Source organism: Elephas maximus, chromosome 20 (assembly GCF_024166365.1).
Source record: "Elephas maximus indicus isolate mEleMax1 chromosome 20, mEleMax1 primary haplotype, whole genome shotgun sequence".
NCBI lineage: Eukaryota > Metazoa > Chordata > Mammalia > Proboscidea > Elephantidae > Elephas > Elephas maximus.
In genome coordinates, this window is record NC_064838.1 from 57666516 (window position 1) to 57684553 (window position 18038).

At 45.8% G+C, this 18038-nt stretch overlaps 1 protein-coding gene across 11 annotated transcripts in view; it reads left to right on the plus strand.

Annotated features, from left to right (window-relative positions):
* Window positions 1-2431: 2431 nt before the first annotated feature.
* The window catches only part of CACNA1D (calcium voltage-gated channel subunit alpha1 D), a 386495-nt gene continuing 370888 nt past the window's right edge, over window positions 2432-18038 (plus strand). For 7 of the 11 annotated variants that reach the window (XM_049862927.1, XM_049862928.1, XM_049862930.1 and 4 more), the window contains exons 1-4: window positions 2432-2876; window positions 4444-4545; window positions 4772-5081; window positions 9089-9194. In XM_049862927.1, the coding sequence (XP_049718884.1) occupies window positions 2813-2876; window positions 4444-4545; window positions 4772-5081; window positions 9089-9194 (582 nt within the window). In that variant the 5' untranslated portion in view covers window positions 2432-2812. The remainder of the gene's footprint in view (window positions 2877-4443; window positions 4546-4771; window positions 5082-9088; window positions 9195-18038) is intronic. The other 4 variants (XM_049862932.1, XM_049862935.1, XM_049862937.1 and 1 more) reach the window with 1 other exon arrangement.

Genomic DNA, 18038 nt, shown 5'->3' on the forward strand with positions numbered 1-18038 from the left:
CCAGAGCCATGGAGCTGAATGAGGGCCCTCAAAAAACTTGCTGGAGACATTTCAAGGATGGCACTCATTCAGAAGCTGGGACAGAATAACTTTAAAAACTCTAGTTCCATAAACTTATTTAGATCTAAAAGGTAAAACCTTTTTTTTAAAGGGAGACCTTTGTCACAATTTTAATCATGTCACTTATCAGCTTAAAAACCTCCACTGACTTCCACTGCAGAAAGGATGGATAAGCCATCTTTGACTGGGTCTGAGTCTGTCTTTCCAGCCTCCTTCCTTCCTACAGTCCAGGCAGCCTGTGGCTCAACCACAGTGTACTCCTGCTTATTGTCAACCTCATCCAACATTTCACACCCATCTCCCTTCTGCTTTTCCCCAAAAGCTTGTTCCTGTTACTCCTATTTCTACCGCTCTTTAAGAAGCAAGTAAAATGTTTCTTCTGTGAGAACTTGTCAGATACCCCCAATTATAATTAATCCCTTTGATGCATGCATAGTACTTTCTTTGTACCATTTTATTTTATTCATACCTCCTATGTTCTGTATGGTATTAGACATATAGACACACTTTTCTTTTTCCACTAGATCTTATGTCCTTGAGGGACCCTCTGTATCACAGATTTGTCCTGACAACACCTGGTCCAGACACAGGTGCCTTATGAATGTCGGCTGAACTGAATTGAATTGTAAGCAAACAGGGTAGAATTTTGTAGAAAAGGTCTCAATAGGCAAGGCTTTAGACCTGGATTCCTGAAAGTGACAGGTATACTGGAGATTTTCTGTTTGCTTCAGGCCTGAGGAGTCCTTGGAATTCTTTGAAGGGAACCTTCTTCTATTCCTTCAGCTGTTGGCTCAGAAGCAGCCTTAGATGAGGTGGCGCATGCCAGCTTTATATTATTACTACACCACAGGGCTATTCCTCTGCTGCTTCTCTCCAAAACATGAAAATAAAAAAAAAGGAGAGGGTTCCTCTATCCTTCCCGTCTGGACACCCCTCTCAGGAAGGATGTCTGGTCCCCACTCCCAGATGCCCCCCAAAATTGTGCATGCCCCCGTTGTTCACGCAGTGTGCCTTCTTTAGCCAAAGAGTGCCTTCTTATAAACACTTTAATTTTCTTAATTCACCCTGAGCTTTTTTGCTTTAAAAACAGTTCTAAAACGCTGTAGGAACATGTAGATGGAAACAAAAGCAAATAAACTGAATCCTGTGAAGTAACAAAGCAGACACGCTTCTATGATAGCACAAAGCTAAATGAAATTATCGGTCATCCACTAGATACAGTATTTTTCCTTTTAGACAGGAGCTGCCGTTTGCAACCCCCACCCCCAAATACAAAAGGCAATGAAGGTATCATAAAGCTATTCTCCACAGCTCCCAGAGGGGAGTCAACAGTTTCAGCAGCACTACCTATTTCTATAGGCAACCCAAGCGCTTTGAAAAATCTTGGTTTTTACTTTCTACTACCTGCCTCCAAACACACGCGTAGAAAGAGCGAGCAAGCACCCCCCCTCCCCAACTGCCTTTGAGCCTTAGAGTCCGCGGCGCCAGATCTGGCGCAGGGCTGAGGAGGGGGAAGGGGGTGCGCTCTGGAAACCCGATTAAATCCAAAGGTGCGGCTACCTGGGGGCAATGAGTGCTCTCCGGAGAGCCGGGCTCCCCCACCCTCCTCGACTAGAAAGAGCCAAAGGTAAAAAGGGCGCCGGCCCGGCTCCGGAGCTGTAGGAGAGCCAGGTAGAGAGCCCCGCGAGGGGGGCGCGTCGACACCTGTGCTTCCAGGGGCGGGGCCTCCTCCAGGTGTGCCGAGGGGGAGGATGATACCGACAGCCTAGCGAGGCCAGCCCTGGGACCCCGAGGTCCCTTCCCCCGCCCCGGAAAAAATGCAGGGGGAGGAGCGGTTAACCCGCACCTCAGTGCCGCGGGATCCACAGGCCCCGCCCGCCTCCTTTGGGGGACTGCGGGGGGAGCTAACCCTGCGGCGCGGAGGGGGTTAACCCGGCGGCCCGCGGCCGGAGCGCGCTTAACCCTTTGGCTCCGTCAGGTCAGCGGCGCAGGCGGCGGTGGCAGAAGCCCGAGTCCCAGGCGGCGGCCACCCCGACCCCACGGGACGTGCGGGAAGAGCCCGCCCGGCCGCCCCCAGCTGGGGCGCGGCGCAGCCGTGGGAGGCTCGGGCGGGCGGGCGGGCGGGGGAGGGAGGGGACGGCGGGCGCGCAGCGTCGCCAGGGCGAAGCCGGCGTGCGGCGCGGCGCGGCGCGGCGCGGCGGGCGCGGAGCGAGCGAGCCGGCGAGCGGGCGGGCGGGCGAGCGCCTGCCTCCGTCCCCGGATGTGAGCGGGGCTGCCCGCGGTCCCGAGCCAGCGGCGGCGCGGGCGGCGGCGGCGGCGGGCACCGGGCACCGCGGCGACGGCGGGCGGGCGGGCGGGCGGGCATGGGGGGCGCTCCGTGCGGCCCCGGCGGCCGGGCCGGCATCTCTGCGGCGTCCCTCCGCTAGAGAGGGGACCAAGCCGGTTCTCCTTTGCAGCAAAAAATTGCATGTATATATTATTAAGATAATATATACATCGGATTTTATTTTTTTAAAAAGTTTATTTTGCTCCATTTTTTTTGAAAAAGAGGGATCGTGGGTGGCGAGCAGTTTTTTTAAATTGTCCTTATTTTCTGTTATTTGTCCCCGTCTCTCCCCACCCCCTGCTGAAGGAAGACTAAGGGCAGGGACCGCGGCTCCCACCTATTAGTAACCCCCTTCCCCGTTCTTCCCCCGCCCCGACGCCCAGCACAGTGCCCTACACACAGTAGGCGCTCAATAAATGTTCGTGGATGATGATGATGATGATGATGAAAAAAATGCAGCATCAACGGCAGCAAGCGGACCACGCGAATGGTGAGCAGCCAGAGCCTGGGCACCCGCTGCCACATCTAATCCTTGTCATGGCCCTCTTCTCACCCCCTCGCCCCCTCCCGCCCCACACTTCTCCGTCTCTGATGCCTGGGTGGGTTGAGGGGGTTGGAGAGGATGCTTCTTGCCCGGTGTCATCTACATAGAAGGGAGAGATGCGTGAAAAAACCACTCCGTTCTCCCCTTCAGGCCCTGAATGTCGGAGTTAATTCTGCATTTGTGGGGTGGGGGCGGCCGTGAGTCTCTGGTGTTCTGTGCAGCAGGAGGGGCGAGCCGAGGTGATTCGGGTTCAGTGTCCTCGGGCTCAACTTTCCACCAACGCAGCCGAGTAATGAAGGTGGTGGTGGGGTTAGCCTCTTCTCCCTTTCCTCTCCTCCTTCGCCCCCTGGCTGACTGGGAAGGTCTCTGGTGGCATCCGGAAAATTCTAGGATTGCCGGGTTTCACTCTTCGCGCCGGTGGGTGAAGCATACCCCTCCCCTTGCGGGGGGAGGCCAGGTCTCAAATGGGGGGGGGGAGGGGCGGATGGAGCGTGTATTCCCACTCCCGGTGCCGGCACTGTCGGTAACCTAGCAATGCCCGGGGAGTCGCTGCCGCTGTGGGGCTCCCCTCCCCAGTCAGGGCACCACGTGCAGTTTCCACACCTGCCGGGGCTCTGTCTAGGGAGGCTGGAGCAGCTCCTGGCCAGCCCTCCCCCCTCTTACTTGGAGGTCACCAACCCCTCTCCGTCTCCCACTGGGCTCGAAGCCTTCCTGAGCTAGCGCTCTCCAAGGGAGGGCTTGGCACGACTCATCCTGGGCTCCCACTGTCAGCTGCCCTCCCCACTCTGCCCCCTTCTCAGGCTGCTGGGCAGCAGACCCGTGCTTGCTTTGACTCTGCCTTGCTCTTCACTTAACAGTAATTGGTTTTTCAAACGCTCATGCCCCTACCTCTCACTTTGGTCTCTGCCCTCATAAAGAAATTTTGGACAAGAGTGGGTGCAGATGCCTAGGATACCTGCCTGGGCTTTGACCTGACTCAAAGCTAGTGGGGGCTTCCCACAGAAGGTTCCCTTGGGGCTCTGCCCTTTGTGCACCTGGGTGCCAGACTGCACTCAGGTGACTCCTGTTCAGGCCTTGAGGGCCCTTGTCATAACCCAGGCTGTCATCCTAGGTGTAGGAGCGCAGGGTGCCTGCCTCTCTCTGGATGCTGGCTTGGCTGATGCTGCTGCAATTTAAAATGCAAAAAAGCCCTAAAGATGTTTTCTGTTTTCGGAAGCCTGTGGAGGAAATGAATCCCAAGCATCATGAATTTTCATTTGCAGGAAGCGTCAGTGCATGATCTAGATATTTGTTACGGGGCTTTTGGTAATGCCTGGGTGCCTGTGGAGGATTTTTCGTTTTTTCTTTCATGCTGAAAGAACTGCAATTATGGCTGTGGAAAGATATTGGAGAGATGATTAAGATTATTGAATTATTGGCACTGCCCCCCCCTTTTTTGTAGTGGTGGTAGTTATTGTAGAGCAGAGCTGTTGTACGTATCTGTTAAGTCATTAGAGATACATGGGTTTTACAGATTGGAAAGAGTGTGGAATAAATGTGGGCATGACCTCAGTTTGTCTGAAAATGCCTAAACGACTCCTGGTGAAGACACGGGTGTGGAGGGGCACTAACGATGGTGAGTGTAATGGTGTACTGCTCCTGGGTGACCGACCGACACTCAGGCCAGAGCTGACGGACTTTTCCTGCAGCTCTGGCTGACCAAATCCCTGCTTCTGAAACACAGCACATGAAGTTCAAAGTGGGCCCATGGGTGTGATCCCCCCTGTTTCTGTTGGACACAAGCTTGGCTTTTTTTCTAGACACTAGATACTCATTGTTATTTTTCTTTTCCTTCTCCCCAGAGGCAAACTATGCAAGAGGCACCAGACTCCCTCTTTCTGGTGAAGGACCAACTTCTCAGCCGAATAGCTCCAAGCAGACTGTCCTGTCTTGGCAAGCTGCAATCGATGCTGCTAGACAGGCCAAGGCTGCCCAAACTATGAGCACCTCCGCGCCTCCACCTGTAGGATCTCTCTCCCAAAGAAAACGTCAGCAATACGCCAAGAGCAAAAAACAGGGTAACTCGTCCAACAGCCGACCTGCCCGTGCCCTTTTCTGTTTATCACTCAATAACCCCATCCGAAGAGCCTGCATTAGTATAGTGGAATGGAAGTATCCTTTTTTTTGGAAAGTCTTTCTCATTTTCTCTTTTACCATCTGTTCTTTAAAAGGATTTGCTTTCTGAAATGGCACTTACCAAAGCTGCAGCGGTCTGGAATGTGAACCACAGAAGAAGCTGTGTGGAAGGGGTTTCATTGTATATACCTTCAGATCTCCTAGGGTTGCAGAGGCCTGGCTCTGTGGGTATATTTAGCCCACCCTCTGGGTGGGTGGGTGGGGGTGTGTGTGTGTGTAGAGCAATGGGGGGAGGGAGTATGTGTGTGTGTGTGTAGAGTGATGGGGGAGGGAGTAGCAGCCTAAAACTTCAAAGTGGCAGATAATTAAAGTATGAAAAGTAGTCTGGTCATTTGATACTCTGTGGTTAGTTTAAAATCCACTGTTGTTTTTTGGCAGTGGCATGCATTGAACCTATTATGAAGAAGCTACGCCAATTAAAAAAATAGTCTGCATGAGACTGTACTGGAAGTGAATACGTTTTTGACCTTTAGCAAAATCTTCTCATTCTGATGTTTTGGAATTTGCTTCCACAACACCAGTTAACACTAAGGTTGCTTCTTCCTCTGACATTAGGTGATTCTAGTTGTTTAGGTAGCTACATACAAGTAAGAACACTTGCTGCGGGGGGAAGGAGGGAGCACTTTTGAATTTTTCGTGTTTTTTTGGCTGATCAATGCTATGACCTCCTGGAATTTCCTTTTGACAAGCTCCAAGAAAGCCTATGAAACGTGAGCGTGAGGGGACACGTGAAGGGAGAAGTTTGTATTGCCTCTTCCCCCTGCGCCCTTACGGGTTGTAGAGCAGCCCTTGCTGTGGAGGAATTTGCAGTTGCTGCCTTTATAAAAAAATTGTGTCCTTGGACTGGAGTTACATTTCTGGGTGTCTCCTTTGTATTTTTAAAACTGAACTCCAAATGCCCCAGGATGGTTGTTATGTCCCAGATCTTGGAAAACTATTGTGATTCGGTTTGTATATCCCTTCCCCCAAATCTTGAGGCCGAGGTCCAGCCACTGCCCTCCTTCAGGAAGGGTTGACTGAGGCCTTCTTTCTGAGCAAACGGCTTTCTAATTAGTCAGATGATTCATTGGTCTGGGTAAAATAAAGCATTTCCTTTCCCTAGAAGTGTTTTTGGAGCTGGCAGGAACCTTAGAGCAGTTCAGTTCCTGACCATGGGAAGGAGTGAGAATATAGGGCTTTTCCCCCACGATTCCCGTAATCACAGAGGAGCCATGCTTGAAGGGGAAGATGTTGGCAGCCTGCTTGAAAGTGGAGCCGGAAACCCCCCAGTAACTTGATTACCTAGCTAGGCAGCTATTTGGATGCCCTTTGTCTTCTCTGGCTATTTTCTCTGCTTAAACCAAACCAAACCAAACCAAACCAAACTCAATTCTAAGTCAATTCCAACTCATAGCGACCCTATAGGGTAGAGCTGCCCTATAGGGTTTCCAAGGGGCTGCTGGTGGATTCGAACTGCTTACCTTTTGGTTAGCAGCTGAGCTCTTAACCACCATGCCACCAGGGCCCTTCTCTGCTTAAGGACAGGAGTTAAAATGAGTTAACTGTCAGAAAGGTTTTGGAGAGAGCAGTCTGGTGCTAGGGTAGGATATAGGGGGTTTTCATGTGCTCTTTCTTTTTGGAACAGATGTCTCTCCTTTCGAATGAGCTATGGCGTCTCTTACATAGCTGGGTTTGTGTGTGTGTTCCCTCTTTGAGTTCTTCTGTAGTCTGAGGACAGAACTTCAGTGTAAGCCCAGGAGGGAGCTAGGTAAATGGGCATTCTCTGGTGGCATCTCTGGATCAGAGGCAGTAACTGCACCTAGAAAGATCTCCTCCTCTGTAGGTTGGTTCGATGTGACTCAGAGTAAGCAGAGACCTCTCAGTGGGTCATTAATTGTATGCAGAGTGGGGTGGGAGGCCTGATGCTGTTTCTCTTTGTGCACAGTAATTTGTATATAGCAGTTTATGTGTACAGAGTGAATTCCTGGTCCTACTGCCATCTCCCTTTCCGGCATTGCCAGATACGTGTGTATAGGAATCAGAGGACATGGCTGCCAATTCAGGGAGAAGCCTGCTTACAAATGAGATTGTTCGTGAACTAGATTCTTAAACAACATATGATCCATTTGTTTTTTCCAGTGGCAGTTTCCTTCTAATTCAGGGAGCAGGTTCTAAAAATCCTCCTAAGGCCAGCTCTATCAGACCAAGTCGACACTGAGAGAGTGAGGAGCTGGTTTGCTTTTGCGGCAGACAAGGAGGAGTGTGCTGCACCTTGGAGAAGTAAGGGGTGCGCTCTTTGTTTTAGAAGGAGGTGATAGGATCAGACTCATCTATTTCTCTATCGTGATTGGCTTGTAGAAATCTTGTGGCAGTGGTGGTGGTTTCCACCAGACTTAGGGACCGAAACTGAACCAGCATAAAGAAAAAAGTACACCTTATGTTGTGCCTTCCTGAACAGTGTTAGTATTTCTCAGATGTGCCTGTTTATCATTTAGGTATCGGGAAATTTAAAAGGGAGGATGGTGGCGTGGGAGAATGTAGAGTAGAGACAATGTGTTTCTACTGAATGTTGGTTCAGTTGACTTCTTAAATTCTAGAGGGGAATTGCCAAAAGGAAAAATGAAAAGGGGATTCTGAAGGTGGACTGTCTTAAAAGTGGATCCCTGGGTAAAAGATTCTAACTTGCTAGATGAGTTAAAAGAATAACTATGAATTAAAGCTAACCAGCTTGAAAAATAAACCCATCAAAATTAGTAAGGGAAAGTGTTCATATCCTTATATCAAATATTGAAGTTCTTCAAGGGGCTGAGGTTTTATGAAACCCAAGGTATCTCCAGAGGAGTGAGGGATATTTGTTGCATTTATCATTTTTGGATCTCCTAGGAGGGTATCGGGATGAATGGAGAATAGTCTGTTGGCATTCTTGAATCTTTAGTACCTTGAGGTATTTAGTCAAGCCAGCGTATGATGGCCTTGCCTCTTGTGAGTGAATGTATGGAAGAGACACACACCATTGTCAAATCAGGCCTGGCAATTGGAGATTAGGTTGGTTACTCATGAAACTTCACGTTGGAAAGGCTGAAAACCAGAAGAAGAGTCATTTGGCAGATGTCAGATTTTGTATTGCTAGTTTTGACAGTGTCTCTTAATAACACCCAAATATTTAAGCAAGTATCTGTTGAAATCTGATCGCAAAGCGATTCTTCCAGACAGACCCCCAACATTTAGAATTGTTAAATAGTGCTTTGAAAGTGTCTGGTGCTGATTTCTTGTGGCTTTTTATTTAATTTGTTTATAAATTGAACACAGTAACAGCACATTATAAACTGAGCTCCAATCCAGCTCTAATCTGAAACAGTTTTAGTCATTTATTACTCTGGTAAAGAATGCAGAGGAAGAAGCTGAAGCCTGCCTTGCTTACTCCCGTGTCCGAGGTATTGGACTGTGGCCTGAGAGAGTCATAGGGAAAATGGAGAAGGTCCTAGTAACCTGGCCTGCCCCAATCCAGAGAGGGAGATTGAGACTGACCCAGCCAAGAATAGTCCCCAAGAAAATGGCTCTAACACATGGAGCCAAGGATCTGTGGAAGAGGTTTGTTCCATGATGACTTCTCTGTGTCTGCAGCAGCCGGGAATTTAGCTTTCCAAGCTAAATTTTAAAATTACAAGAAGCAGAAACTTGGTGCCCACAATTCCCTAATTGTTCATACTTTCAGATTTTAATATAAAATGTGCAGCAGTAGAATGAGTGTAACATGGTCCTTGCAACAGAAGAAAAGGACCTGGAGAGGTCATCTGATAGGAAGATTTACTATGAGATGACCGATGGTTACTTCTGCTGAAAACCTGGTAGTTGCAATAGTCAGTCAGAAAATGATTCGCATGTTTCTTTCTTTCTTTTTTTTTTTATCCTAAAAGAGATTCAAAAGTGGTGTGATTGGGGGTGTGATGAGAGAGATGGTTTATGTTTGCATAATACATATATACCTTAACACAATTTTTCAGACCATTTGACATATTTATATTATTGGCTATTTTTGCCAATTGTGTGGCCTTAGCTATTTACATCCCATTCCCTGAAGATGATTCTAATTCAACCAACCATAACTTGGTAAGTGTCCTTAGAGTTCTCACTTGTTCTCCTGTGTGATCGTCATTTGCCTCTATACTTGGGCTGCTGACTTTCTGAGCCATTGGTGCCTACAGCCATGCATGTGACGTTTCCTGGAGCTTTGCAGCAGTGTTTTTTTGACCTGTATTCTCAAATTTATACTCAATGGAAGTGTTGAAAGCCACGAATCTTGTGTAAATAGATGTGGAACTTTTTATGGGAGATGTTTGTAGCAGATTTTTAAAATAACGTTTTTTCTCCACGTAAGCTTTTGGTGTCTACCATCCTTTTTCTGATACTAGCTATGGTTATGTTTTTTTAAATCCAGTGTTATTTGGCAATGACCAAAATTGTTTGGTCAATTTTTCTGGTAAGTAAAAAGTTATCATTTGTACATGAACTGTTCATTCTTAGAGAAGCATTTGGTTGCTAACTGAAAGGCTGGGAGTTCGAACCCACCCAATGACTCTGCAGGAGGAAAGACCTGGTGATCCGTTCCTGTAAAGGTTAAAAAACAACAACAACAACAAAAAAAACCAAACCAGACACCGTTGAGTTGATTCCGAACTCATAGTGACCCTATAGGGCAAAGTAGAACTGCCCTACCCCCAAAAGTTTCCACGGAGAAGCTGGTGGATTCAAACTGCTGACCTTTTGGTTAGCAGCTGTGCTCTTAACCACTGTGCCACCTAGTATCACTGAAATTCCTATTCCTAGCCCTGGTGGTGCAGTGGGTTAAGCATTAAGGTTGCTGACAAAAAAGTCGGCAGTTCAAATCTACCAGCCGCTCCTTGGAAACTCTGTGGGACAGTTCTCTGTCCTATAGGGTCGCTATGAGTCAGAATCGACTCTATGGCAGTGGGTTTAGTTTTTGGTTTTTAGTCCTTTGAAAAGTCCCAAGATAAAATGAGTCTGTGGTTAAATAAATTGGTATACTTTAGTATAGTTTATTGCCCTGTTAAAGATTTACCGTGCACATTAGCCTAGCAAAAGCTCTAGGAAGGTCTGCAGCTAAAAAACAGTTCATTTTGTTTAATTCAACTAGTCCCCAAAAGTAATTGGTCATGAATTGTTTTGTGCATTTTCTTGGCAGAATAACATAATGGAATCAAGGTTCCATGGAGCTTTCCTTGGGAAAGGTTGATATAGTGGGGGGCAGGGGTAGGGAGGGGAAGGCCTAAAGAGCACTGGGCTGGGAGTAGCAGCTTGTTCTGCTTGCCATCAACTAGTTTTGTTTTGGGGCACTTCCCATGCCCTTTCTTCATTGCCATTCACCCATCTGTCACTTAAGGGGATTGGACTAGAAGATCAGTAGGATTGTTTTTACTTCTGACTTTCTGTAATCTTTTTCTGATGATTCAGAAGCCATTCCGAGATTTTCCTGGTGCCACAGCATCCTTCCTGGGAGGGTCAGTACTTTATAATTGGAGGTCATGTCAAATGGCAGATAAAGGAGGGAACCAATGCTGGTTAACAGGAACCTCCCTCCATTTTGGTGTCTTTGCTTTTTCCTCTTTGGCTAGTTCTTTTTGGTTTTTAGTAGGGTTGAATGCTGAATGTTCTTGACTAAGTGAGTGTTGTAAAGGCAAGACTACTGTGGGGAGCGTTCAGCTGGCTTCTGAGGATGTTGAAATTACGCTTTTGTGAATTTAGCCTTAATGGTTTACATATAGGATTTCATGGTACGTTTAAAATGTTGTGGCATATTTCTGATCTAACATGATTTCTATTTAGATTTGCACATTTGTAGTTTGATTTCTAGAGAATTAAAAAAAACTTTCGGATATTGTAACTGAAAATATGACTGTAAGTGGAAGTTAGATACAGATATGAATGCTTTCTGTTAGTGTCTATTTATATTGTGTTAGAGATTACTTGTGTAACTTTGGATATTTTAAAGAGCCTTTGATTTGGTTATACCCATTAGATGTGACATTAGATGATCATTTTAAAGGACAAGCAGAAGTAGTGAAAAGCCTCCCATCGATGGAGATGCTTCATTGTAGTGGAGGCCGCAGATGGTGTCAGCCTTGTTACCAAATTTAACGACGTGTATGGTGACCCAGTTTGTTGCTATTTGTTGCTCAAGAGAACGTGATTAAACAAACTTAGAAAATAAATGCCTTTCAGAAAGGCAGATTAATTTAGATCAATGGAATAATTAATGTAGCTGCATGTGTAAGCCAATTAATACTCTGATTTTTTCCCAGGGAAATGCAGGGCCCTGATGTAAGTGCTGTTGAACCATTTGAATTTTTCAGTTAAGAAGTGAGGAAATGCAATATTAAAGGAAATGGATAAACCTCTTTTCTTCCCCCTTGCCATCCCTCTGCCCTGGGTCTCTTAAAAACAACTTTTTTGGGGGACTGAGGGAGAAGGTGAGGGTTTTTGGTTTGGCAGGCCTTTCTAAAAACCAATGTCTATTCCGTTGACTTCTTTACTTAGTATTCTTACAGTCATGGCATTCAAATTTGTGTCTTATTTTCATTGGGATGGTCACATGACCAGATGAGTTTATACTCTGCTTGACTCTTTAAATATCCCCTTTCCCACTGTGGGAAGGGAAGATCTTTGTGGACCTCCCCCCTGACTCTTAGCAAGGTCCCATGCCATGTCAGCTCCCACCAGGGAGCTGGGTTTTTTTTATGTACATTTGACCCAATTTGTGCCAAAATGATTGCTCTATTTTTGGGATCGGTTTAGAGGCAGCTGAAGGAAGCTTATTTTTTATCTGTAGTAAATACCTTTCAATTAACGTGAATGGCAAAAAGACTGATATGAGTTTCTTTGCCTGATAGTTCTGTGGGAAATGTATACATCAAGCACTTAGAGTGAGATTCAGGGCCAGCTTTTGTGTAAGATGTTTCTGCCCATTAAAGATGGCTCATGTGAAATTATTGCTTTTGTTGGATAAGAAATGTGGCCATCCCCATTGGTCTAATGTGTGTCTGGTCTGGGTTTATATAGCAAAGCCAACTCTGGGGACTTAGAGACTACCTAGGGGGTAGTAAGTTTTCCCAGAGTTAGATTTTTTTTTTTGAGTATAAACAATCTCGAGTTTTTATGTAGCTTTCATTTGTGGGCTTGCAGGAAGTAGTGGAGGCTGAAGCCATGGAAACAGTGCAACTCAGTTCCCACAGTCGTATCCCTCTTAGTTGGATCAGTAGCAGTATTTCCTCAGTTCCACTTGAAAGACTATCATTTGTTTTCTTCTTAACAGAGGTGGGGGAGGGGGGGAGAGCTCTTCTGTATTGAGTATCACACCGGGGATGATTATAACACTGTATTTCACTGTGTTGAAAAACACTTTATTTTGTTTTTTCAAACTTAAGTTTCTCACAGACACGCTTTCGTGGTTGAATTAGTCAGTGCAACCTGTTCCTGACACTCTCTGCCGAGGCAGGCTACCTTACAGCTAGCTCTCTGTAGTGCTGAACTGCCTGAAAGTAGAAATGTCCAAAATAGGGATCGTCACCTGGCATGAGAAACCCTTCTTTGATATCTGTTGTGGACTGTACCCCTTCTTGCCTCTAAACTAGCATGAAGGGACTGGAGGGCCAGGCTATGGCTTGTGCCTCCCTATCCCTTCTTCTGGAAAAGTGCCTGGCTCATATCAGGTGTTCAGTAAGTATTGGTTAAACTGAACATAAAGTTTAACTGTGATTTGACCCTGTGGATCATCTTAGACCCCTTTCTCGCCCTTTTTCTCATTTTGTTGAGGCCCCTTGGTTGGTTGCTTTCTGTTTTAAGGCCTGTTGACATTTTACCTCTACAACATCCTTCATGTCTTCACCTTCCTCTCCATTCACACCACTGTCAGATGACTTTTGTGAGAAGAGTGATCCCAAGGCTTCACTGGCTACCCACAGAAGAAACACCCTACTCCATGGCTAGGTACTCCCTCTTTGGTGAGACCTTTTTTGGTTTATCCTCCATTCCTCCCTTTCATAGTTCCTACCGGAATTTCCTAAACATCCCCCACCCCTGACTTGTGTGCCTCCTGACTTTGCCTCCAACTTACTCCTTTCTGCATCTGAAATGCCTCTTGCTTGCTACCACCCCATCTTCCTGTGTCACTGTCCTTGCAGCTGTTCAGGGATAATCTCAAATTGTCTTTCTCCCATGAAGCCTTTTTTGACCCTGACCCTAAGTTACAACCTTGTCTGAACCTCTCTTGTGGCACTTTATATTTTGACCCTGAATTTTAGCTATTTGTATTTTTATGTTATCTTTCTCTTAAGATATCAAGCATCTTGAGACCATAATTCATAGTGAAGCATCTATGGATCCCCAGTAGTGCCTGGCATGGTGGCACATTGTATATGTTCAGTAAATGCATGTTGTTGATGATCACCAAATGAACAGCTCTCTCAGGAGAGGCACTGTCACTCATTCTTCTCTGAGCCATATTCAGAATTTGCTTGGGTGTAATATGCAGGTCCCTCTTGGGGGTTCTTGTGTGGGGGTAGATAGGAAGTTATAAACGTTTATTCCTGAAAAGTTTAGGGTCTTACTGTTGTTTTTCTTGTGTAGCTCTGGCCAGAGAAGCCCCCAGAGCTGGGTTTCAGAGCTGAGGAGTCTAGCATGTTCTGTGCTCTGGTTCTAGGACTAAAAGTGATAGAGAGTGGCATAGCGTCCCTGGGGACCAGCATTGGGCAGTGAATGTTTGTCAGTGGGACTGGATGCTTGAAAACTGCCAGGAACACTGTGGGACAGTCTACATTGATTGTATTCTGTCCACCGTGGCTGAGATTTCAATGTGCAGTGTTAACTGGACTTAAAGTAAGTTCATTGGATCTGCATGGTCATATGGTTTAGCATCTCATAGTTTTGCCCATAGTAAGGTAAATTTTAATACCTGAAACATAATTTTACAACGCAGTTCATTAGACTTAGCCTGTAAGGTGGGTGTTAGTTCTGTAACTCATCTACACTGTATCTTTGTTTTCTTTCCATGTGAGTTGAACGTTCTTATTTCTGCATGCCTACATTATTTCTAGAAACCTTGGTGATGTAGTGGTTAAGAGCTACGGCTGCCAGCCAAAAGGTCAACAGTTCGAAACCACCAGGCATTCTTTGGAAACTCTGTGGGGCAGTTCTCCTCTGTCCTGTAGCGCCACTTTGAGCCAGAATCAACTCGACAGCAATGGGGTGTTGTATTGTTTGTTAGATTATTTCTGTTCTTCTAGTATAGCGTATGTGCTGCCTCCTCCGTTAAGCCTCCTATGATTCTTGTCTCCTCCCTACCTCCCACTTTCACTCTAGACTGCCGTAAGCATGGTAAACTTTCCTCTTTACAGACACTGGCCCCTTTCCGTCTTGTTTTGAAGCTGTTATGGAAAATAGCTTGGTGTGCGGTGGGTCTGACAGCCTGGATTTAAATCCTGGCTCTTTGGCTGACTAGATGAGTGATTTTGGATGAAACTAGAATATGAGTTCCTAGAGACTGAGACTGGAGTCTGATTTGTCTCTATAACTTTGTGAGTCTAACCCTGCACCTGGCACACAGTAGGCACATCAGAAAATGTATGTTGAATGAGTAAGTAAATAAACACATGACCATACAAGGGCTCCACAGCGTATCCGTATAGATCATTAGTTAATTTGCAGCAACTGGCTATTGATTGCTGTTTGCCTGTGAGGCTAACATTGGTTGTCCAATATTAATGAGAATCCCAGGAAACACCTGTCAGAGTTTGCCTTTAATTTCAGGATTATATTATTCTTTCCTGGCAAATTTAACTCCTTACATCTGAAGCAGAAGAAAAGAAAGACTTTGTTGTACTTGTCCATACTTTTTGAGTCCCTGAGCCATAAAATGGTTCCTGCGTTCAGTGCTATACATTGTATTTGGGTAGATGTGTGAGCATCACATATCATGTAAAGATTGGGGGAAGGAGAGCAGCCGTGGCCAGAGCAGATGGGCTTGTGTAGTAAAACGTTACGCAGCTGGTTTCCTAATAAAATGTGAACCAGTTTATGTGCTAGACAAATAATTGCATCTCTTTTGTAGTCTTACCTCATTTTGACAAAGAAAAGGTTACCTAGCTTGATCTTTTGTTGAGCAGACATTACTTAGATTGAATATGGATGTTTTTTTTGAAAACCAAATCCAACTCTTAAATAGTCCACGTTCGCTATTACTAATGCTCCTTGAGAAGAATTTCAAAAGGGTTCTCACTCATTTGATATGTTTGTTGAAAAGCCAGTTTCAGTTTTTTATAGTCACACCTTATGCAGTGGAATCTCTCTGCTCTCAAACCCGTTAGCAAACTGAGACTGCCTTAATGTGAGGATATTTTGGTGTATATATGTTTTTACATATATGTTTCTTTAAATAATATTTTTAAATAATATTTAAATAATATTTTGGTGAAAGTTTACACAGTAAATTATGTTCCTATTTGACAGTTTCTATTCATATTTTTTTCAGTGACATGAGTTACATTTTTCATACCGTGTCAGTATCCTCTTTCATTGCATTCTGGCTATTCCATTTCCAGTACTCTAGTTTCCCTACCCCCGTATCTTCTCATCTTTGCTTTAGAGTAAATGTTTACCATTTTGTCTCTTATAGATGGTTTTTTAAGTAGAGCATTGTACTTATGGGTAATATCCTTTATTTTGTGTGCCACTCTGTCATTTTGCTAAAAGGATAGTTTCAGTTCAAGGTTTTCAGTAATCTCAGGGTAGTAGTCTCACGGAGTCCTCTGGGCTCAACTGGTCCAGTAAATCTGGACTTTTTAAGAATCTGACCTCTGTTCTGCATTTTTCTCCCCTTTTATCAAGGTCCGTCTCTTGTGGCCCTGATCAGAATGGTGAGTGTTGGTAGCCGGGCACCATCTAATTCTCCTGGTCTCAGGGTAGATGAGGTCATGGCTTGTGTAAGCTGTTAGCACTGTAGACTAGTTTTCTTCTCTGAGACTTTGGTTTTCTTCTTAGTCTTTTGCCCTTGACAAGTAGAGACCGATAGTTGTATCTTAGATGGCTGTTCTCAGGCTTTTAAGACCCCAAATGCTACTCACTTCAGTGGATTGCAGAACATGAAAGTTGTGAACTATATTATGCCAGTTGACTGAGTTGCTCCATGGACTAAGGTCCTAAGCCTTCAAACCTAGAAAAATATTTTGGTGTATTTTGGATTACAAGTTATAGAAACAACTGAAGTTGGCTTAGCTTGGAAAAAAAAAATGTACGTGTATGTGTGTGTAATTTATTATCTCAGCCAACTGAAAAGTCGAGGCCATAGAAATTGCATCAGACACAGCTGGAAAGGGGGTTTAAAAGATAGCATTACTAGTCCATCTCTGCACCCCGCCCTTAGGGTTCTGAGTGCAGAGTCTGACTGACTTCCAGTGGGTCAGTCTTACACACTGCCTTAAATGTGCTTCCTCTTTAGCCCATTTGGCGGGAGGTGGGGGCATGTGGGGAGATGCATTCCTTTTTAAACCTCAGCTCAAGCTCAATATTAAAAACACGATTATGTGAGCAACAGACCCCTGTAGCAAATTTGTGGGTAGTTGCCTTTTTTTTTTTTTTTAACCTTTCTCATCGGTATTTGTTTAATGAGCTCCCTCTCTTCATTTTTAACTGTTTGCAAAATGTGAGAACTGTCTGATACAGAGGGGAAAACTTGCCCAGCAGTAGAGACACTTACATTTCATTAAATACTGGTGGTGGGGAAAAACTCCCAAACAGACACCCAACAGTTCCTCACCAAAGAAAGTTTCTAGAGAAATTACAGAGCCTCTAGGATTCTCGTGACTGGGCATGTAAGAAAGGCCCCTGTGTGGTGCTTCTGTGGAGTGGAAGGAGGTGCTGTGTCTCCTGGGGAAGGAGAGGTTGGCAGGTGACCCAGGAATGGATGCTAGCATTTCCACCCTAGCGTCCTACCAGGCTCAGACCCCTGGGGCTCTCTGCCATCAGCAGTTGCAGGTGTGCCCCCCAGGCCTGCGCTGCTCATGTGACTGAAATAAGGAGAGTAGCAGAGGATGTCCTCCCTTTCTAATTCAGGTGAGATTGGTATTCTCGCAGCTGGGGTTCTTGCAGGCAGTGAGGCTGTTTGGCTCCGCAGGCAAAGCCAGGAATGGATGGTAGGAGGAGGAAACACTGAGAAGAAACTGAAGATGGAGATGAACAAGGAAACTGCTGTGGCGATCCAGCCTCTGATACCAAAAAAAGAAAAACCAAACCCGTTGCCATTGAGTCGATTCCGACTCATAGCGACCCTATAGGACAAAGTAGAACTGCCTGTGTTAGGCAATCAAAGTCTCTGTCTGTGTATGTGTCTGTGGGGGGGAAGCTGGGAGAAAGGTGGATGTAGGTAGGTGCATGATGTCGTAGATGCACATCTTTTAGGATGAAGCTGTCTGTTGGTCGTTTTAATTAAGCAGGGCCCTAGACACTGCCCACGGGCTGGGAAAATGACTTTCTTCTTCTCCAGAACCTCACAGCAGTTATTTCTGCTCATATTTTTTTCCTCCTCCCTGCTGGCTGAGTTGTAATTTTAGAAATCACAGGGCATCTGTTGAAATGATTGAATGAATGAATATGATGGTCAGGCTGGAGGGGGGCCGACCTGAGGGAGGGAAGGCAGGCTCCAGACTGCTCAGGGATAATGTGGTAGGATCCCAGGCTGTGGTTGGCCCTGGAGGAACCTAGCCTGGGAAGATGTCCTTGCATAGCTTTGCCTGGGGATTCAAAGCAGCTAGGTGAGAGGCTCACACTCTTTCTCTTTCTCAGCCTCAGTCGTCTTCTGAGGGAACAACTCTGCCTCTTCCCAGTGTCCATGGGGAATTCTGGTACAACTTAGACTCACAGAGATTTTCTTCAGAGCTCTTAGGG